At 41.3% G+C, this 24,193-nt stretch overlaps 1 protein-coding gene across 1 annotated transcript in view; it reads right to left on the bottom strand.

Moving 5' to 3' along the window:
• Positions 1–2,520: 2,520 nt before the first annotated feature.
• The window catches only part of MRPS12 (mitochondrial ribosomal protein S12), a 95,097-nt gene continuing 73,424 nt past the window's right edge, over positions 2,521–24,193 (bottom strand). Inside the window, exon 3 of the mRNA XM_078662260.1 lies at positions 2,521–3,354. Within this exon, the coding sequence (XP_078518386.1) occupies positions 2,942–3,354 (413 nt within the window). The 3' untranslated portion in view covers positions 2,521–2,941. The remainder of the gene's footprint in view (positions 3,355–24,193) is intronic.

Genomic DNA, 24,193 nt, shown 5'->3' with positions numbered 1-24,193 from the left:
GCTGCTATGACACCCTGGAAACTTCCTGATGCAAGGAGGTGCAGGCAGCAGAGTACCTGGACATGGGTGGGGATTGCGTGGGCCCTTGGCGTCTGATGCTCCAGATAGGGTCTTAGGTCCCGTATTAGCTCCAGGATGGTTTGTGGGTGCAATCTGTATCTCTCGTGTATTTCTGCGTCTGTCAACTGGAACAGAGTGATGCGTACTCTGTACACCTGCTCCTCACGTCTCCAGATCCTCATTCCTGCTGCTCTCAGGCGTAGCCGCCTTGCTATGAGATAGAGGCCTGCCATTGTGTTCACACTGATGCATTTTGGGTCTGTTTATATAGACTCCTCCTGATTACCACATGCTCCTGAAACGTGGTATTTAACGATTCGTTATTACCGATTTTGGCCAAAATCGGTATTACCGGGGTTTGCTACATAGCATATTTGGGGGTTTTACTGATTCGTTTATACCGATTCGGTATTCATTGTTTCGGTAATTCCTAGTCGGTAACTTATTGTTTTTACCGATTCGTTATTATCGACTCTATTCGGTATTACCTACATCTCACATGGCTAACTTTTTGTCGGTAACACCGAAAATGACCCTTTTTCTGTGTTACCGATCGGTATTTGGCCACCTACATATGGCCCTTAATTCCTTAAAGAGTGATGTTATTCTTTTTGGTTTTGATCTTTCCTTCTGGAAGACTTCGTGGTGGTTTTCATTAATAGGCAATCTCTCATGTCCAATCCAGAAAGCAAAAAATCTTGGAGTGTGGTTTGATGGAGGTTTGCTTTTCAAATCATATGAATAAGATCATATCTTCCTGGTTCCATCTCCTTAGTATCCTGAGGAAGGCGTTGCCTTTCATTCCAATAGACCTGCAGAAGACGGTTATTGTTGCATTCGTTCTATCTAGAATAGACTATTGCAACTCCCTTTATCTAGGCATACAAAAAAAGTTCCAGGCAAAACTTCAGTCAATTCAGAATGCAGCTGCTCACTTGATTCTTAAAATCCCCAAGTTCAGCTTGACCTTCAAGGGCATTTGTGACCTGCATTGGTTACCAGTGACCGAGAGGATAAACTTTAAGGGCCCTCTGAATTGTTCACAATGCCTTGTACACTGGAGGTCCTGCATATTTTCAGCAGTCCTTCTCTTGGCATGTGCAAAATCGCAATTTAAGATCTAGCAATGCTAAATTGGTAGAGGTCCCGAAAATCAAGAGATCAAAATGGGGAGAAAGTAGTTTTCCTTTTTTGGCCTGCAGGTTGTGGAATTCCTTACCCATTGTTTTCAGATCGCAATCCAGTATATCTTCTTTCAGAAAATTGTTAAAGACCTGGCTCTTCTCTGTACATTATCAGTAGATTTATTTTAGTCCTCTCCAGCAGGAACGCTCAGCGCTAACACGCCCTGGCACTTGCGCACTTTAAATTTTTTTTAATGTAATATATGTAGGATCCGGTCTTGGAACAGTGCAAACAAAACTTGTATGCTGTTGTCTACATTTTTGTCGTCTAGATAATTTCACATGGATATGATTTATTTTTTTTCATTTCAATCATTGCATTATTTGACCTGTACTGGACTTTGGTGTAAGCTATATGGATCATATGGTAGAAACATTCCTTGTTTCTTCACTGAGTTATTTTCAGCTCTCCTTGCACCTATTACCCAATTTACCACCCTTAATTTAGTGTGCATGTTTCTGCATTTATATGGGAAAAACAGTTTGTCTTTCTTTCTCTCACTCCTCTACAAACTTGATTTTATCAACTATATGGGAACTAGGGCAAAAAGCACAAATTTTCTTCCTCTTGTCCACTTAATTTCATGGATTACTGGTTTGCCAGCACCACTATTTTCTTTTAAGTTCTGTTACATGACGGGACTATGCAACATCTTGACAAATATTTCCTTACTACAAATAATGAACCAAGAATTGAACACAGATACAACCCGCTATTCAACACATATCACTACTGTTCAATAATCCATTGGTGCCCCGCACTCTTTTTTTTTTAAGGGTATTGTCCAACAGGAAGGGGGTGCTGGACCTTAGAGCCTACTACTATAATATATGTATATACATTTATTGGGGGAAACCGTGGTGTTTAAGTGTGATTTAATTTGAGTATTCCTGTTGTTAACCAGCATTCAAACAATTATTTCTTCAAACACTAAATGGTAGTAATGGAAATTAAAAAATAAACATACAGGTACATTGTGTTAGCTGCGGAGTAAGGAAGTGAGTGGAAAATAAATTCAGGTTTTGGTGCTTACTACTGAGGACCATTTCTTGAGCCATTGACAGGTCAGACAAGGCAAGATAATTGATGGAAGACAGAAAGAAGTGGTGGAGAAAGCCTGACATACTGGAAATGAAATTTTGGGAGCAATGGGGACACACGAGTTAAGGAAGAAGCAGATGTAACAGAGAAAGACAGATTGTAGAGGTTAAGTTGGGAGAGACAGGATAAAGGATGATTGCAGTCAGGATGGGGGCAAAAAAAACACAGTTAAAATGTACTTGGTATATGCTTTTATTTAAAAATGCTCACTTTCTGAACGTGATTCAATGTGGACGACTATGGAGAAACAAGTTCCTGCAAATAACAATGATTATTATTTGTCAACAGGCTTAATTATAAACTAGCCGTCTGTGAAAAACACAAGTATGTCATGTATGAGCATCTAGTGACATGATGTGCTCTTGGAAAAGAAAAACAGCAAGTGCTCACTTTCCAAAATGTCCTCAAGTGGTTAAAGGACAATAATCCAGATCTTATGAAGACAAAGCGTTACTGGCAGCACTCTTGTCAGCTCTTAGCAACACCTAAGAATCCTACAATGCCATCCAAAACTCAAAAAGTGCGTTGAAAAGGCACCACTCCCCTCAAATGGACCTTGGAGCAGTTAATTCATGGTCACAGTATTGCACTTCTATCACTTCTTCTTTTGAACATGAGCACAGTCATATTTCCCTCTCACGACTTTCAGCTTGACCCCAGGCAGATCCTGAGTCCGACCTCCCTCAACTAGTACAATGTTGTGTTCCTGCAGGTTGTGACCCTCGCCAGGAATGAAAACAATCACTTCTTTCCCATTGCTGAGCCGTACCCGGGCACACTTGCGGTTAGCAGAGTTGGGTTTCTTCGGTTTGCGGATCATGGTTTTCAGAACAACTCCTTTCAGCTGGGGGCAGCCAAATGTCGGGCCAAGCTTTGGCTGTGGAACTTTTGGCCTGCCCTTGCGGTGCATCTGGTTCAGTGTAGCCATGGACCGGGCCTCTTGGTAGGTCACTGCCTGGTGCAATAAACCGGTTCTTGCCATGAAGGCCTGCGACACCATGGATGCACCTGTAGGGAAATAAATATACATCACTTATTTTAAACGGATTCTCAGCGGACATTATAATGATTCCTCAATATCCCAATTAGACACTCTGTTATAGCTATGCTGGTGAAACCCTCTAAGCAGTGGCTCTCCAACAAAGTAGGACTGCCATAAGCAAAGATTTTTCAAAAACATAATTACTTCTCGGCATAATGCACCAGTGTGCTAGTCACTTCAGCTGGTGTTTGAGTCCAAAACGAGTTTTCCCCATGCAATTTCCTGCAGGGATTTTTGACATGGCTACAGACCGAACCGCTGAACGGAATTACACCAAATTAGGCAGAAAGCTAGATCTTGGCCAATAAAGAGTGCTTTTTGTAATCTGGTGTAAATCCGTTCAGTGGTTTTTAAGTAATAAAAATAAAAAAACATTATGTATATCCAGGGGGAGGAACCGACAGATCTCATGGTGAGATCTGATTGGCTGCCACCACTTCATCCAGGAAGTGGAGACAGCCATCTTGGAACTCGGCCCGAACCCCAAGAAAAACATTAGAAAATAAACATAAAAGGGCAGGGTATGAATAACCTGACCCTGTAGGCCTGGCAGTTGGGACCCCAGATAGCCACAATCTTTTGCGCTCTTATTTAGGTCTCGCCTAGGCAGCACTTGTGCGGTCTTCTTTGAGATGTGCTGTATTCAGGCATGGACTTTAAGCTCAGCCCACTTTCCGCAATCTTTTCAATTGACTCCTGTTACTATCCTGTGTAAATGATGGCTTTTGATTCGTTAATAGGCTTAGTAGTCCCTCCTTTTTTCCTGTTGTAACCTCCCTTGAGGACTGCCCGTTACATGTGTTGTTACTCAGTATGTTTTATTTACTGTTCATGAGCATTATTTTCTTAATCACTTTTTCCTATCTGCTGTTGCAGGCACAACAGGCTTTCTGCTCTCCACTTCAGCAAACCAGAGTCCACATGTTTTTGTGGCTCAGCGTGGCACCCGATAATGGACACCGCGCTTTATCTTTAACAGACACACGCTCCCTTCCGGTCCCACACTGGCTGCCTCGTTTTATGCTTCCTCAGATTATTTATTAGTTGCTTTCGCTTTAGGCATGACGACCCCCTCACCCCTCCCACAATACTGCTTGCCCACCCCCAGGAGCCCTCTGAGATCACATCTCTTTTTTAGTTAAATTAAAATGAATACCCTCTCAGGGGTTTACAATGTGTGTGTCATGGCACCCCAGTGCGCTGTAAAGAGTAGCCAGGGGTGCCGAACCAAGCACACTGTTTGGGAATCAGATACGCTTGGTCACGTAAACAAGCTAAATCTGCAGTAAAATGCTCCCTCCGCTTCCCTTCCCTCCCCTCCCCGCTCTAAAGCAGGCAATTGGTCCAAGGCGGGTGCATGTCCCGCCTTCTCGGTCCCCTGGCCTAGGCTGCGCGGGAGTGAGCAGCAGCGCCATCTGTTTCCAATTATCTAATTGGAAACATATGGCGGTCAGCGCTGGTCATCTTGTTTTTTGGGGTTACTTGAAGGTATGGCAGGCATTCAACCTCTTCTCTGCGGTGCCGTCTGTTGTTGTGCACATTTTCTGCACAAATTGATTTATCACTTTCTTACTGCCAGAGCCTTTCTTCTGGGATGTGGAAGGAGGCCCCCCACACAATACCACTCAGTGCCACATAATTACATGCCACATAATTGCACTCTACTGAATGCAACATACACTCTCGACACAACATCCCTCAGTGCCACATAATTACACTCTACTGAATACAACATACACTCCCCCTAATACCACTCAGTACCACATAATTACACGTCCCCTAATTACACTCTACTCAATGCAACATAAATACACTCCACATAATACCACAGTGCCACATATATGCCACATAATTACACTGCACTCAATGCAACATACACTCCACACAATACCACTCAGTGCCACATAATTACATGCCACATAATTGCACTCTACTGAATGCAACACACTCTTGACACAACACCCCTCAGTGCCACATAATTACACTCTATTGAATACAACATACACTCCCCCTAATACCACTCAGTACCACATAATTACACGTCCCCTAATTACACTCTACTCAATGCAACGTACATACACTCCATATAATACCACTTAGTGATACATAATTACACGACACGACACAATTACACTCTACTGAATACAACATACACTCCCCATAATACCACTCAGTGCCACATAATTACACGCCTCATATAATTACACTCTACTCAATGCAACAAATACACCCCACATACCACTCAGTTCCACATAATTACAAGACATACAAGTATACTCTACTCAATGCAACATAAATACACTCCACATAATACCACTCAGTGTGACATAGTTACACACCACATAATTATACTCTACTCAATTCAACATAAATACACTTCATATACTACCAGTCAGTGCCACATATTTATATGCCACATATTGACACTCTACTCAATGCTACATGAATAGACAACATAATACCACTCAGAACCACATAATTACACTTTACTCGATGAAAAATGCACTCCTCAAAATACCACTCAGTGCCACATAATTACACGCCATATAATTGCACTCTATTCAATGCAACATAAATACACTCCACATAAATGCACTCTATCCCAGACACCACCAATCAACATAAATGCACTCCACACCATGACACAATTTCACTAAACATAATTTCTCTCAACACCACAGTTACAGGCCACACAATCCAACTTCACACATTTCCAATACACACCACATATTTACACATCAAACAACATATTTCAACTCCACAACCCACAACGTACCTCCAATCCACACCATATAGTGTCACCACCTGAGCACCAAACATCATTCACCACCACCGTTTTGTATCAGTGCACCACCTAAGCATCACGTCAGTCTGCCCTTGGAATCTGGCATCTGTTGATGCTCCCCTAGTGTCTGTCCGCTGCTCGTGTTCTAATTAAATTACTGTTTTCCAACCTCCACTCCCCGTAATTAACAAAAAAATGTATAACAGACAAGCATGAGAACAGGCAGGAAGAAGTTGCCAGCAGTGCAAGTACAAAAAAAACTATAAGACATTTATGTTAAAATCTTTCAGTCAGGTTTTTCAGTTTTATATAATGTCGTCTTCGTTTGTATAAAGGTAACAAAAATGCTTAACACTTTTTATTATAACTTTTCAACATAATGCACAGCAGCCACATTGCTCTAGAAAATAGCCAAAAGTTCTGGCTAAACACATAAGGTCCCAAAGGCGAGACCTATTGGCTATGCCAGTTCTTGGTATTACTTGCTATGGCTACTATCAGAAAGCATGAGTTGCAGTGGGAGGGCTTTAAACTGATTCTCTGCGCACGTGTGAATCCCAGTCGTCCTATGGGCAAATCTGGTCGATATATTATGTCAGTCCTGCCGTGAGGACTGCATCACCAATTAAATGGAATATCGGGCCGCTGATTTAAACTGTTCTTATCTAGGAGTGGCACTTGCAGGAATGAGTAATTAGAAAACTGGTGTCACACTGGGTGGGCCAAGAAATATTTTTTACTAACTGGTAGAACGGCGCACACCTACTGAAAGGTAAAAAGAACAAGCATTTACAATGCAATGGTCTAGGCATTATTAAAGGTAGAGCTATTGGCTTTGCTCATGACTTCTTTTTTTTATCATACATAAATGGCATTGTCATTTACATTGCCACACTATTGTAGCTGGTTCCTTTTATCCTAAAATGTATGTTAAACAACAAAACTTACTAACCTAAATTGAAGCGGGTGGACATAATACATCAAATATTTGTAAAGGAGCCACACAGGTACCTAATTATGGCCTAAATACTTCCCCTGATACGCTAAGGGTTGTTCAAAGGGCCCATGTATGTCTCATGACGGGACATAACATATTGGTAGGTATTAGTAAGAGACCCAGGAGCTCCCATCCGGAACGCAGGCTGCTGTTTAAACAACCCGCGTATCGCTCCAAGAGGGAAAGAGCATATAGAAAGGGATCAATACGTAACAGGGGGCCTCCCACCCGGGAGGGATTGAATTTGAATAAGAAATTTGAGTTTGGATACTCTGAGACGTCACAAGTTTCTTAGAGTTTTCAGGGGGCAAGGTTTCCTCGTTGAATCTCCACCTTATATCAAAGGGTGGTGGCTAGTAATGAGTATTCCACAATGAACGATACGTCATTCCCTCTGAATAACATGCAAAACAAAATACGGAGGCCGACACAGAATAGTATAGATGCGGTGGGGTTCAGGATACTTACCAGGACTAGATAGGGAAGTCAATAGGCTTTCGCCAAAATTCCGACGCGGTCAGTGTACAAGGGTGCTAGTGAGGGAATTCATGGCAGAGGTAGTCACTGGGGGTGCGCCAACAAACATTGTCGCACAGGGCGCTAACAGTGCTAAAGCCGGCCCTTAATGCATAGCAAATGTGACAAGATAGGAACAAAATCGAAACGCCCATTCACAGAAGGCAAACACTCGTGGAAGAAGACAGTAAACGGGAAATACTCCACATAAGGGACAAATACATGGGACATCCTAAAACAAATAAAGCCAGCAAATAGAAAGCAAACAAATGTGTGTTCCAAAACACATGGCCAATGAGTGGAATGCATTCCAAAGGAAGCTTTTATTATGTCCCCAAGAAGTATTTACAAACCAGAACGCATAAGCCTCAACCTAAATCGACGTTTTACCCGAACAACGTGAGCAGCAGCAGCAGGAGATGTCTTAATAGACACTGAAAAAGAAAAAGAAACATTGTGTCGGCATTGAACTTCCAGAGCCCTCGCGGGTTAGCTGTTTTATGGGTGTGACTTAGTCGAAGCACTGCAACACCACTGTGATGTGCACTGCCTTGAACAGCGGCCGTAGATGTTCATCTTACAACATGCAATCACCCCTAAACAGGAATTATCTGCGGCTCTGCTGGGTTGTGACTCCGGTGGGCAGTCCAGGAACTCCAAGGACTCTGTGTGATCTTGGACACACAATGTTATATCTCTACGTCTGGCTATAAAATAAGTGTAAGTCGATGCCTATAGCCTTAACTGTGTGGCGAATGTTCTCAGGGTGAGCTGGAAGTGTCCCCACAATTATTATTATTTTTTTTACTTTTTATTGAAATTAGCAACATAAATGACACTCCATCCATTTGCCACAAACAATACACAATGATACAAAAAAGAAAAAAACAAGGAAAACACCTAAAAGCAAGAAATGAAAGGAGATATAACATCCCTATTTGGTCAGATTCACGTCACTACCGACCCCCCATCGCAGCCAGCAGTCAACATACAATCTATAACGTTGCATAACCTTATAGCGACAGTGGAACCAGCAGCCATATGACAATAAACAGTATAACACCTCATAAATTCAATTATTTAAAAAATAACAGAAAAACAGAAAATAGAACTGAGACAAAAGAAAAGAAAGGCAATCCACTGGGAGGTCTGCAGCCATCTTGCTGGCACTGATGCCCTTTCCTGACCAGTCAGCCAGGATAAAATCCCCCCCCACCTCTGAGGCATTATGGCAGTACTCGTGCTCTCCCCCCCCCCCCCACCTATCTCACAGGTATCGCTTCCCATTGATTCACTGATTAAATACAATCTTAACGGTTCCCAGATGTCTTTCGGGCGCGACCGGACCGGCAGCTCCTAAGTGTTCCCACAATTGCGCGGAAATCATTATACCCCATTACAGGATAATTGCATAGCGGAACTTTAGCGTTCATCCTTTGGGGTGTTTTTAAAAAACAATACCATTGGAAAGTAGAATGGTGTACCTGTGAATGACACGGAGTGCAATGTTGAGGGTTTCCTGCTGGGCATAGCAGAAACGTTTATTTTCAGGAGCTAATAAAAATAACCCATTTATAGAGAGCAGAGAAATGGTGAAGTACGTTATCATACTACATTTCACAGCCACTGACTGAACACAAAGGCTCAGCAGACCCTTGAAAGGGTTAAGCTCACAGGCAGAGGCTACTGAAAACTGCAAGGTTGAGGGGTACAGCAATTCCATATCATGCAGAGAAATGTGTAGCCGGCTCTGTCCCAGCACCGCCACGACCCAAAGGCTGGTTCTCTGACTTGTTACTCTGACTGAGTGCCCCAGTCGTCTTACTTTTCACTTGCGACAAAAGCTAAATTTCTGGTTAGACTTAATCGCCATTTAAAGAGGTGGTCTGACTGGCACACTGCACGAGTCCTGCCAGACATGTAACATTTGCCAAGGCCAGCATGACACGTAAGTTCCTGCTGAACTTTCTGCGACCCGCCCGCACGTCACTAACTTTACTACTGGGTTTTGTTGGGGTCGCATGACATGGCGACTACTGCTTGTACCTTGCCACGCATGATGGACTTCCTCACAGTTTATCAGCCAGTTAAAGAGATTAAGCATGCCAAGCAGCTGACTCGGTCTGCCCCAGCCATACCAGGCTATTTGAGTGGGCGGACCAGGTGACGTATATGCATGTACTTGATATTTATGTGGCAGGCTGAATGTAACTGACTCCTTCCTTGTCCTACCGGCCTTTTGGGGACAGGCAGACCTCACGTATAAATGGCTATGCAAGCAATGAAGGCCCGAAGTCCCGAACCCTATAAATCACCCAGAGGCATGTAATGTTGTGAAACGTTGTTTTCCTGTCCCGCGACACTACAAGGCATCCCATATAATATTCTATATTCTAATTATTACACCCCTTGAACAATTAATCTCGTACCTGTTTCGAGCTTGCTTTGGACATTTTCTTTCCTCCTTTCTGGATCAAATGGATGAGAAATGCGCGCGGTTTAATAGCTGGATTTTGTACACATAACAGCACTCCAGTGAAGACCTCTAGGAAGCCGTTTTACGCGATCCACGCAAAATATATTTCGTTTGGTCTCATCTAGGGGCAGCCATTTTCTTCCTCTTTAGACGAATTTGAGGTCGGATTTCGCTCCATTCAGTTTGCTTTTAGTGGCTGAGGGGAGGGGGAAGGGTGGGTATTCTTTGTTTGAAAGACAGCCCTGGAAGAGGGGAGGGTAAGTGGGAGGTGGTGGGGGAGAGTGTATTATGCACAGCAAATGGGAACCACAGATGCTCTTCTGCTATCAATTTATTTCAGAAAAACCAAGCACATTTATGTTTAAAACTCCTAGACAATGGATGCCCCTCGTAGGCGCAAGGAAGACAGATTATTAAAATTTCTACATCACATACAATTTTATAAAAAATAATTTAAATGGAACTCATTAGGTTCATATATAATTCGCATAGCAATGATATCGTAATCATAATGCAACATGGCATCCATTTCCGGAAGATATACATGAAGTCTGCATCTCTGTCCGAAATGGAGAGTTGTATTGCAATCTATTAAAAGGAGCCCGTAGGTTATATGTAGTTATCCGTATCAATAATGTAGTTTCGCATGTCATTCACTGCACAACACTGCCAAAGGGGCCTCCTCATCGGTTAGCTATAATAACCAGTCATCTTTTTAGACAACAGCTCTGTGGTCTATGGGACTTGTAGTTTTGCTGCTCTCATAAATCCTGTGTGGGGAGTCCGGTTGCATCAATAGGAGATGAAGTGAGACCAGTCAGCAAGACACGGATAGTCCCTCGAGATGAGGGACTCGTGAATTGCTAATGAATCCAGGGAGCGGAATCCTGTCCGCTCTCGGAGGAGACTCGCGTCTGCGCAGCTGACGGATGAAGGTTATTGTGTAACTTGTTTTCCGTTGTCGCACACCCAGAGTCATACACTTTTTGCAGTCATTTGCTCTAGGGAAACAATACAGAGATCACGCAATTGCTTAACGGGGAAGTAATAAGCAGCCCTTTCGACTAGGTGGGGTATATCCAGGGCACAAGTCCTAAACAAGAAAAACGGCAAAACAGGGTGGCAGAGGCAAGAAAAACAGCACAAACAGGGGGGCAGGGGCACGAAAAACGGCACAAACAGGGTGGCAGAGGCAAGACACGGGATAGTTACCTCATGTCCTCGGTAGACGTTGCTCTCCTGGTTTTACCAAACAGCAAAATGGCGGCCACAAAGCTCCGAATATTTCGGAATCGGGGCGTGTTTTTTGCGTTCTGAGTGACGGATGACGTCACAGGGCGAAAGAACGCAAAAACACGCCCCCGAATCCGAAAGAGATGGGGCTTGAACGGAGTGACGCCCCTCTCCTCCAATGGCTGGCCTCCGTTTAGGAAGCCAGCCAATGGAGGAGAGGGGCGGGTTCAAGCCACTCTAACCTAAAAACATAAAATCTTCGGACTCCGCCCACTGCTACGCAGTGCGACGGTCCTCGACCTAAAAAGAGAGCACTACATGTCACAGCATGCTAGTGAAATTCACTCACCTATGAGGCCCACCGGTGGGCGGGACTTGTAATAAGCATGCAGTCTCAGAACAGAATTGCAGTTTGAATGCCAGTTTCCTGTCTTGAATATTAAAGTGCCTTTTTTGAAAAGAGTTCACCTGCAAGTGAGTGTGTCTTCGTCCAATGGGCAAATCTGATATTTTTTCCAAAACTTGTGGTCTGCCTTCTTCCACCAAATCACAGGTGGTGCTTGGGTAAGCGCTGCCATTAGGTACCTATAATTGCCACTGCGGCTTGTTCAAAAAGAGACTGTGCACTCCAAGTGGGTGACAGTCCTAATTTTATTGCATTCCACTTCCATGGTAAGAGAGACGCGTTTCAGCATTTGCTGCATTTTTCAATCTTTAAGTTTAAATCGCCATTTTGAGTGCATAATTTACACAAATCTCGGTTTTCAACAACATGGAAGAAATATTTAATTGTTACCGAGGAAGAGGTGTGGCGCCGCGGCCAGGGCGACTGACGCTGGAATCTGGGGACCACGGTTCGATCCCCGGCTCCGGCGGCAGGTTAGCCCAGCACCATGTGACTCTGGGCAATAGCTCGCTTAATCTTCCCGACGGCCCCCCAGCGCCTAGAGACCCTTACGGGTGATTGTGCGCTTTACAAATGTGGACTTTACTTTACTTTAATGTTCAACACCATGGCCGCGATATTAAACGTAATGTTTCTCAAATATCCAAGGTTACATGATTAGCATTTAAAATTTTCAAAATCACTTCAAAGCACATCAAAACGTTAGCTCATTGTGCAACGCGGCATAACCTTTTCATCCATTGACAACTTAGTAGCCAATTTACATGTGTTAGCCACCATATCTACTTTTTGGACTTTTCAAGATGAAATGGAAAGGGGTCAGAATGTGCACAGGACAAAAAGTTTAAAGGATTGAAGGAAAGTTATCGTTGCCCAAGAAACTTACTTTAGAAAAAAGCCACTGAAATTGTGCATCGCTTTGACAAACCCAATAAGGGAATAAAAGAACTGGGGAACAAAACTAAATAGCATACAATTGTTCAGTCAAGTGAATAGAATGGTACAGGCAATAGGCAAGCTCAAAAAAAGGTACGTACAAAAATGGTGAGGCTGCAGGAGGTAGTAAGAAATCCATGTGTTACAGATGTGGATTAAGTGGCCACACAAACAACGTTGGTGAAGAGCGCACACTTTTACTCAAATGAAACTGTATTTCTCGATATTTGCGCTGTGTTGAGAAATATGCCTGCGGAGCATATGGAATACAACTAAAAATGTGGCCTAGTTCCGAGGTGGAAACTAGGACTACAACACGCACTACCAATTGCACAGTATAAACTTTAAACTTAAATTTAATGATAATTCTTCTGTTCAATTTCACACAATGTACTTTTCAACATCAAATATTTGCTTATTCTTATTTACATGAAAAAAACTATATTATAACAAGGTTGTAGTACAACAGACTTTTCTGTATGACAAATTGTAGAACCCAATGCATTTCGGGACACTTAGTCCCTTCATCAGGGGTATTCTGTAAGAAGGAAAGGAAAACAATTCAAATAATGCACTTTTATACTGTACAATTGGTAGTGCGTGTTGTAGTCCTAGTTGCCACCCCGGAACTAGTTTTTTTTAAGTGGCCACCAGGCCACAGTCAAGATATGTCCCACCATAAGACAAATTTGTAGAAAATGCAAGGGAAGGGACGTTATGTGAGAGTCTGCAAGGTTAAAATATTAAGGGGAAGGAGTGTCCGTGGTAACATACAAATTGTGGCTATAAAGGAATATAATGATCTGGAAGAAGAATCATATTTGAGGCTCGTGAAGTTAGGCAGTTTGACATAAAGGGCTTGTCTTGCACCATGAAAACAGATGAGGTGGATATGCCGGTTATAGTAAATTCAGGTGCCTGATAAACGTTCATTGGGGTGATCAAATGAAAAACATTTATTGACTAAGTGTTACTTCTCCTGGATATGAAATTGAAATGTAACGAAATAAGCCTATCAATGTCTTGGGGTATGTTGATGTAACCTTAGATTATGAGGAGAATAGCATTAACTCCATAGTTTAAGCAGCTCGTATGGGATCAGGTGTATTGGGCTGGTTCCAACAAGGGGATCTCATGATCATGCTGGATCTCAATGATCCAAGGAAGAGTTAAATAAGCTAGGTAGGGAGGGTGTAATAAAAGTGATGGAATCCTTAGAATGGTTGTGCCTATAGTTTAGCTCACGAACCACATAGCAGAGAAATCAGACTGTGCAGATTTACAAGACTTCAATGTGTTTAGGCAGAATGCCACCTTTGTCAAACATCAGGGAAATCTGGACCACGATAAGTGGTGCAGAAGTATGTAGCATGCTAAACTTATCATTCAGCATACCTTCAAATAGCTTTTCATGTTAAATCAAAAATGGTAAGATCTTTTACTATGCAAGAGGGTGATTTCAGGTATACATGCTTGCCTTTGGGGGTAATATCGGCAGCTACAGTCCTCCAGAGATTTATGCACTAATTTTTAAGGTGTGTCAGACATTTCGTCTTTTCAACTCAATATTTTAGTTTATTGGAAATGGAGTATAGAACATGATATGACACTAATCAGATTTTTTTCACATATTTTTATTGAAAACTGGCTTGACATTCAAGAATGGTACATTATCACATACAGTGGCAACAAGGGTTGTGAAATAGCAAAACAGAACAAAAATCACAGTTCGAGAGTATTAAAATCTCATGCAACAAACCGCCCAAGCCCTCGGAGGCTCACAGATACCTCCCCTGTAGGTGTTGCATTAGTCCCATATCGGAGTCCACTTGGCGGGCACCCCCTAGCTTCATATATGGCTCTTTCTGTGGCCATACACCAGTCCATATCTCTACTCCAGTCCCCTATGATTGACGGGGACTGGGTCCTCCACAGTCTTGCGCTTTGCCACCATCAATCCCAAGGTTACCCATGTGCGCTCTTTGGAATTAAGGTCAGTAGGGCCCCAGACATTTAGAATAGGAAGCTTGATGTTACAATCGATCTTCCATCCCAACACCTCTTCAATGCGTCCCACCACTGCCGCCCAATACCTTTGAATTATAGTGCATTCCCAGAGTGTGTGAACAAAGGTACCCTCATGCCCACACTGTCTGAAACACCCACCGTCTATACTGTACCTCATCCGGACCAATAGTGGACCTGATAAGTAAGACCTGTGGAGGATCTTTAGCTGAATTAATCGAAACCTTGAAGAAATAGCAACCTCTCGAGGAGAAGCCACTGCGGCCAGCCACCCCTCGTCATCCAAGTCTGCTACGTCATGGTCCCATTTTTCTCTTAGCTGAACGTGTCAGGATGTGACTTGTGCGCCTGCATTTCGGACTGTTATTCTGTCCATATTCGACAAAGAACTACATTTACCAGAATGCCTAGAGGGGCGGAGTCACCGGGCATAAAAGGAAGAATCATGCATCACGTTGTGTGCGCAATTCTGTTTTTCATTTGAGAAGAGCTCGTCCGTCCTGTTGTAAGAAGCAGAATCCTCTGGTTCCCTTTGGCTGCAGTTATTCGAGTTTGCGAGCCATTCCTGATTTGCATCTGACCTTTCCAGAGTTCAGCACCATCAGAGACGTGCAGGACTGAGATGCTTCCAATCTGCAGCAGCTCTGTTCCGGGTAAGGCTGTGAAGAAGTTTCGGGGTCTTCAGAAGCGTTACTGAGGCGCGTGTTGCGTGTCTTGTTCTATATTTAGCTCTAGTGCTGAACTATTGACTTCAGTGATTTTGGCATTATTAACTTTGTTTGCTTTTCAAGGCCTTTCAACATTTTCGGAAGGAGTACTATTTCATGTTCCTTTATCTTGGAGAGGAATAGGAGTTCTCGTTTTTATCTAAGGAAGTAATTGGCTATTCTGTGGTTTTCAAAGACTTTCTGACTTCTTGGGGAACAGTGAAACCGGAAGTCATACTTTCCCTGAGCTGGAGTACTTTACCTTTCCCTGGATTGATTTAGCATATTCTTGTTTTAGGATAATTCATTTTTTATTGGGAATGGAACAACCAGGGTATGTATGAGCATGGGACATGTTTGAGAATTGAAAAAGGAACTGGTGAATGTGGAATAACCTGTGTGCTTTGTGTTGTAGGTTTATCTTCCTTCTGTGCGAGACGAATCGTATCTGAGGTAGTAAGACTTGTGGAACAACAAGATTGGTGGAGCTTGTATTCCAGGTACTACTTATCTTCTAGAGAGAGCTTAATGAGAGTACAGATACAAAACGAAACAGGTGAATGAGTATATATTGCGCTGGGAAGATACACCAGTATGAATCAATATTTGTTCAAGCTCCAAGGATAAGGTCTCTGTCACCCAGCATAGACCAAACAATGTGATGAGAGGAGCCAATCACAATTGTAAATAGAAACACAATGATATATCCTGAGCTCGATAAGTCAAAGATTAAGTCCGTCAATTCAATTCAGTGAATCAAGTGATTTCTTATGTCATCTTCATTTATTTCCAATTTGACATGACATTAACTTCAGTCTTCACCAAGAAAACAAAACAATAGCCGTTGCCAACACGTGTTTCGTCTTGGTATGGTAACCAATGACTTCTTCAGGGCTGAAATAGTTACAATAAAAGCAGTCATTCATCCAGTCAAATTTATAAACACATTTCAAAACATAAAACCAGACCTGAAGTGACATATACCAAACAAAGTGGCTAGAGTTATAGGTAAAGATCAGAAATCAAGTCCTACCCAAGTTTAACAGTTCTTCCATATTGAGTGTATTACAAGAGTAGTTCATTATACAAAAAATGGTTAGACATTTTAATGGCCAAGAACATCCTTATTCATTTAAACATTTGAAGATAACCACCTATACTCCTCTTTATTAATTATATCAAAGCCTATGACATAATCATATAACATACCCAGGAGGTTAACAATAGGTAACAAGAGAAAAAGTGAAGTCAAAATTATGCTAAAGGTAAGAAGCCACACCCGAAACGTGAAAAGAAAATGTGAGTCATAAGTTAATCCGAATAATAATAAGATGAATAAATAAATACCCAAAACCGCAAGGCCAATACCAAGCCAGTGTAAAGAAACCAATAGCTGATAAAACCCAAAGTAAGAGTATGCAATTTCCAATGTAAGTCGCTCACCTATGGCTAGAGTAAAACCAATTCATTAACGGCAGGCTGTGCCTAGAATAATCCACCGCATTCACCAATGTATTCTAAAATAAATGGGAATTAATAAGTCAATCTGATCCACTATACAATATTCATCCCAATAGTCAAGCACACTGGTGAATATTAGTTACGATATCCATGTATAAAAAATGCAGAGAAACACTCACTAAAAGGGTTGTATTTCCACGTTATCGATGAGTGGTAAAAAATTTTTTTATAAACCAGTGTATGGAGATCCGCCGATCTCCAAGAACAGACGTGTATTGTAGTCCACAGTGAATAATATCCTCGTATAACAACAAGTGGTACCCTACAGATGAAAAATTATTTATTATCCGTAAGTATATATCGATGACCAAAGCGTGGCTTTAATAGCCTAGACATTTAAAAATTGACATTTAAGGAAAAAGAATTTATACTTTTACATACTACGCTAGTAATCCGATCTCTGAAAGACGACGAGTAAACCGAACAGTCAGATAAATATATTAACGGAAAGTCAAAAATGATCCCCTATTGTCGGATAGTCGGTATATACACAAGGGAAACCGTAATGACAATTATCTGATTATAGGAGAAAGGCTACTTAAAAAGAGTATACCGATCGTTTTCAAAAAATTAATTAACGTATAAAATCTACTTCTTACCTCCGAGTGCAGAGAGTAAAGCCGATAATTTCTCCGTGAGTTTGGCGTTCAACGAGGGCGCCATGTTTCTAGCCTCATATACGTATCCGTAGATAATGAGACACAAAAGAGGGACTCAAAGGTACACCTCTGATGAGAAAGTAATCGCATCCATCTTGTAATGGGAAAAATTCTACTTAATGGTAATTCGGAAAAAACCAAGAAAAATTACTAATGCGCCAATAAAGCATAATTTATGCCCTAATATTGAACGTGTGTTTGAGAGATAATCATCCGAAAATTAAAGGAAAACAGATTTTCCGACCTTAAGTATTCGTAACCGTCTCATGTTATTGGCGAGTGTATAACTATTGTTTCCCTGAACCCGACCGGTATCACAAATGTTAGTCACAGTAAAAATTAAGTACAACCCATATTCAGGTATAATTGATTACTGCAAAAGCAGAAATACAAACCAAAATTGTTATCGAACATTAATGTATTGAGAGCTATGAGTCAATCGATCCAATCGAATTCTATACCAATTCAAGTTGTATGTTGTAAAAAGGGAATACCACTGAAATTTACATGCAGTCAAATTTGCAAATGTAAATTAGTCAAAAAAGAGGTAAGAAATTATTTTTTGAAAATGAGGAAGAGAAAAAAGAAAAGAGGGGGGAGAAGAGAAAGAAGAAAGTAAAGATCAGCAAAGGAAAATAATCACAAGTAAAGAAAATAATATACATTACACAGCAATAATCATATAAACATATTTGCATAAGAAAATATTGCTACGTTGATATTTACAGGTGAATTGTATCCAAGCTCTAAATAATAGAATCTAGACATCTTCATTTGTCACAAATCCATCCGGAGTCGTGATATATAATACAGTACATAGAGATTAAAATCCCAATAAACTCACCATCAATCCCAATGTTTTTCAACATAAGAAATATTGCATTTCCCCATCAAAGTTGAGCCCCTCATCCCCGCATTGGCACGCATAATCCAACGTGCCTCTTGTTGTCTCAGCTTGAGTTCACGGTTTCCACCTCTAATCCCAACAGGTACTACTTCTATACCATGGAACGACATAGTTAGGTGTTCCGTTTGTGATGTGCATTTCATGGCATGAGCTGCTATTGGGACTCTAGCATCCCGATTTTTGAGAGCTCTAAAATGTTCACTGATCCTATCCTTAAGTCTTCTAATAGTACTACCTATGTACACCCTTTTACATTTACATAAAATGGCATATATGACATACGTAGTATTGCAGTCTATGTGTGTTTTAATGTGGAAGACTCCAGAATTATTATACTCAAAGGATCGGGTACCGTGCAAGGACATTCTACACATGCTGCAATCACCGCATCGGAAAGACCCCTTATTATGGGTATGTAGCCAAGATGGTTTATGGCTATTTTTAGGATAACTGGGGCTGATTATATTTTTAATTGTTATACCTCTTCTATAGGTTATCGATGGATGAGGTAATAACAAGTCTTTTAGTGATGGGTCAGATGTGAGCATAAACCAATATTTGTTAAGGATTTGATAGATCTGTCTTGACCAGACACTGTAATTAGTAACCAGTCTAATAGGGTTCTTGGTTTTGACAGGTTTACTTTTCAAAAGAAGAGTTTCGGTTCGTTTCAGTTTCAGAGCTCTGTTTTTAGCCCTTCTAACCACATCATGTTTATACCCTCTAGACAGAAATCTATTTTCAATGTCGTCCACACATTTTAGAAATTCAGTATCCTCATTGCAATTTCGATGAGCTCTATGGAATTCCCCATACGGAATCGAATTTATTTGGGATTGAACTATATGTTCATGATGGTAAATTATGTAGCAAGCTGTTTAGAAAAGAAACCTCATGTAACTCAGTTCTACATGGCAGCAGTGCACATCCAAAATCCCAAATAAATTCGATTCCGTATGGGGAAATAGATTTCTGTCTAGAGGGTATAAACATGATGTGGTTAGAAGGGCTAAAAACAGAGCTCTGAAACTGAAACGAACCGAAACTCTTCTTTTGAAAAGTAAACCTGTCAAAACCAAGAACCCTATTAGACTGGTTACTAATTACAGTGTCAGGTCAAGACAGATCTATCAAATCCTTAACAAATATTGGTTTATGCTCACATCTGACCCATCACTAAAAGACTTGTTATTACCTCATCCATCGATAACCTATAGAAGAGGTATAACAATTAAAAATATAATCAGCCCCAGTTATCCTAAAAATAGCCATAAACCATCTTGGCTACATACCCATAATAAGGGGTCTTTCCGATGCGGTGATTGCAGCATGTGTAGAATGTCCTTGCACGGTACCCGATCCTTTGAGTATAATAATTCTGGAGTCTTCCACATTAAAACACACATAGACTGCAATACTACGTATGTCATATATGCCATTTTATGTAAATGTAAAAGGGTGTACATAGGTAGTACTATTAGAAGACTTAAGGATAGGATCAGTGAACATTTTAGAGCTCTCAAAAATCGGGATGCTAGAGTCCCAATAGCAGCTCATGCCATGAAATGCACATCACAAACGGAACACCTAACTATGTCGTTCCATGGTATAGAAGTAGTACCTGTTGGGATTAGAGGTGGAAATCGTGAACTCAAGCTGAGACAACAAGAGGCACGTTGGATTATGCGTGCCAATGCGGTGGATGAGGGGCTCAACTTTGATGGGGAAATGCAATATTTCTTATGTTGAAAAACATTGGGATTGATGGTGAGTTTATTGGGATTTTAATCTCTATGTACTGTATTATATATCACGACTCCGGATGGATTTGTGACAAATGAAGATGTCTAGATTGTATTATTTAGAGATTGGATACAATTCACCTGTAAATATCAACGTAGCAATATTTTCTTATGCGAATATGTTTATATGATTATTGCTGTGTAATGTATATTATTTTCTTTACTTGTGATTATTTTCCTTTGCTGATCTTTCCTTTCTTCTTTCTCTTCTCCCCCCTCTTTTCTTTTTTCTCTTCCTCATTTTCAAAAAATAATTTCTTACCTCTTTTTTGACTAATTTACATTTGCAAATTTGACTGCATGTAAATTTCAGTGGTATTCCCTTTTTACAACATACAACTTGAATTGGTATAGAATTCGATTGGATTGATTGACTCATAGCTCTCAATACATTAATGTTCGATAACAATTTTGGTTTGTATTTCTGCTTTTGCAGTAATCAATTATACCTGAATATGGGTTGTACTTAATTTTTACTGTGACTAACATTTGTGATACCGGTCGGGTTCAGGGAAACAATAGTTATACACTCGCCAATAACATGAGACGGTTACGAATACTTAAGGTCGGAAAATCTGTTTTCCTTTAATTTTCGGATGATTATCTCTCAAACACACGTTCAATATTAGGGCATAAATTATGCTTTATTGGCGCATTAGTAATTTTTCTTGTTTTTTTCCGAATTACCATTAAGTAGAATTTTTCCCATTACAAGATGGATGCGATTACTTTCTCATCAGAGGTGTACCTTTGAGTCCCTCTTTTGTGTCTCATTATCTACGGATACGTATATGAGGCTAGAAACATGGCGCCCTCGTTGAACGCCAAACTCACGGAGAAATTATCGGCTTTACTCTCTGCACTCGGAGGTAAGAAGTAGATTTTATACGTTAATTAATTTTTTGAAAACGATCGGTATACTCTTTTTAAGTAGCCTTTCTCCTATAATCAGATAATTGTCATTACGGTTTCCCTTGTGTATATACCGACTATCCGACAATAGGAGATAATTTTTGACTTTCCTTTAATATATTTATCTGACTGTTCGGTTTACTCGTCGTCTTTCAGAGATAGGATTACTAGCGTAGTATGTAAAAGTATAAAACCTTTTTCCTTAAATGTCAATTTTTAAATGTCTAGGCTATTAAAGCCACGCTTTGGTCATCGATATATACTTACGGATAATAAATAATTTTTCATCTGTAGGGTACCACTTGTTGTTATACGAGGATATTATTCGCTGTGGACTACAATACACGTCTGTTCTTGGAGATCGGCGGATCTCCATACACTGGTTTATAAATTTTTTACCACTCATCGATAACGTGGAAATACAACCCTTTTAGTGAGTGTTTCTCTGCATTTTTTATACATGGATATCGTAACTAATATTCACCAGTGTGCTTGACTATTGGGATGAATATTGTATAGTGGATCAGGTTGACTTATTAATTCCCATTTATTTTAGAATACATTGGTGAATGCGGTGGATTATTCTAGGCACAGCCTGCCGTTAATGAATTGGTTTTACTCTAGCCATAGGTGAGCGACTTACATTGGAAATTGCATACTCTTACTTTGGGTTTTATCAGCTATTGGTTTCTTTACACTGGCTTGGTATTGGCCTTGCGGTTTTGGGTATTTATTTATTCATCTTATTATTATTCGGATTAACTTATGACTCACATTTTTTTTCACGTTTCGGGTGTGGCTTCTTACCTTTAGCATAATTTTGACTTCACTTTTTCTCTTCTTACCTATTGTTAACCTCCTGGGTATGTTATATGATTATGTCATAGGCTTTGATATAATTAATAAAGAGGAGTATAGGTGGTTATCTTCAAATGTTTAAATGAATAAGGATGTTCTTGGCCATTAAAATGTCTAACCATTTTTTGTATAATGAACTACTCTTGTAATACACTCAATATGGAAGAACTGTTAAACTTGGGTAGGACTTGATTTCTGATCTTTACCTATAACTCTAGCCACTTTGTTTGGTATATGTCACTTCAGGTGTGGTTTTATGTTTTGAAATGCGTTTATAAATTTGACTGGATGAATGACTGCTTTTATTGTAACTATTTCAGCCCATAAGAAGTCATTGGTTACCATACCAAGACGAAACACGTGTTGGCAACGGCTATTGTTTTGTTTTCTTGGTGAAGACTGAAGTTATTATCATGTCAAATTGGAAATAAATGAAGATGACATAAGAAATCACTGGATTCACTGAATTGAATTGACGGACTTAATCTTTGACTTATCGAGCTCAGGATATATCATTGTGTTTCTTAATGAGTAGGTTTAACCATAACCCTGCTTTAACATATGTGTTTTCTGGTTGCAGGTCTCCCTTTCCCAGCTGTTCCCACCCTAATTCCTATTTCTCGCTTGATCGCCTCAAGACTCTGTAACTTTAATGTTGGAGTTGAGGATGTCGAGAGGTGGACCACTTTGAGCATCGCTCGTATCCTGAGGAGTGCCCGTGGATTTGACAGAACGAGGGGATCAGACACATTATTGATCAGTTTCTTGTAGATCAGTGATATGGCCTTCTCCAGCAAGTCGACATCCAGCACTCTATCTTCAAGAGAAGACTCAGCAAGTGACTCTCCTCTGGGGAGCAGGGAGAGAAAGGCATGTCTAATTTGGAGGTAGCGAAAATACTTTGAACTAGCCACCTCAAATTCCTGCTGCAACTGATTCAAAGTAATGATTCTTCAGACTTCCACATGTCTCCCACCTTGGATATGCCAATGAGGTCTCAGCAATCAAAACCCTTTGAGTGGGTCAGCCTACCCAATTGCTCATTCTGCCACAATGGTGTGGACAGTGTGATCTTGCCGTCCCATCCCAGATTCCTTGTGGCGGCTTTCCACACTTGCACCGCTGGCCGGTGGGTCCGGTTAAGGCTGGTTTCACCTAGCGCACATACAGTGCCCCTTCAAAGCTCCCACCCGGAAGAAGCCATCTGTTAATCTGGAAGGCTGAATTGCCCTGTTGTCTGTACGTGCACGGATTAATTGCTGCAAGATTGGATGCCCAATAGGATCTCTTAATGTCCGGCAGTGCCATGCCCCCGTCGAACCACCTCAGCGTGAGATTGTGTGTGGCTATTTGTGGGGGGGTTTACTCTCCCAAAGAAGGTCCCGTAAGAGACCGTCTAGTCCTTTAAAATATGCGTAGCTAACGTAGCGGGGAGTGTTTTGCAAAGCATAGAGGAATCGAGGGAGGTACATCATCTTTAAAAGGATCGCACTCCCCCAAAAGACAGAGGGAGTGATTTCCAAAGTCGGACGTCAGATCGGAGATGCTGCAAGGGCAGGAAGAGATTACGCTCATAAAACCTGGATGGGTCCTTAGAGACGCAAATCACCAGGTACTTGAAACAGTCAGCGGCCTCCACCTGTTGAAACCCGTGGGGGAGTTGCGGCACCACCCCACTGAGGACGTGAGCACCAACTTGGTCCAATTAATTGTATGCCCAGCGAAGCCGACAAACACCCGAAATATAATCAGAACCCGGTTTAGAGACGCTGCCAGTGACACATGATAAAGTAATATGTCATCTGCATATAGGAATATGCGGTTTTCCCATCCAGAGGTCCACCTGAGTTCCTGACAACAGGGTCCCTTTGGACCCACATCACCAGTGGCTCAAGAGTGAGGGCAAAAAGCAACGGGGACAGGGGGCAACCCTGCAGAGTGCAAAAGTGGAAGACACTCCCTGATTAAGGTAGATCAGAAGCTGAAACACAGAGTCAAAAACTTGAACTGAGGGGGAGGAGCCAAGATGGCGACCGAGATGGCTGCATAAACGCTCGGCTCCGGG

This window comes from Lissotriton helveticus, chromosome 9, assembly GCF_964261635.1.
Source record: "Lissotriton helveticus chromosome 9, aLisHel1.1, whole genome shotgun sequence".
Lineage (NCBI taxonomy): Eukaryota > Metazoa > Chordata > Amphibia > Caudata > Salamandridae > Lissotriton > Lissotriton helveticus.
This window is presented reverse-complemented; position numbering and strand designations above follow the sequence as displayed.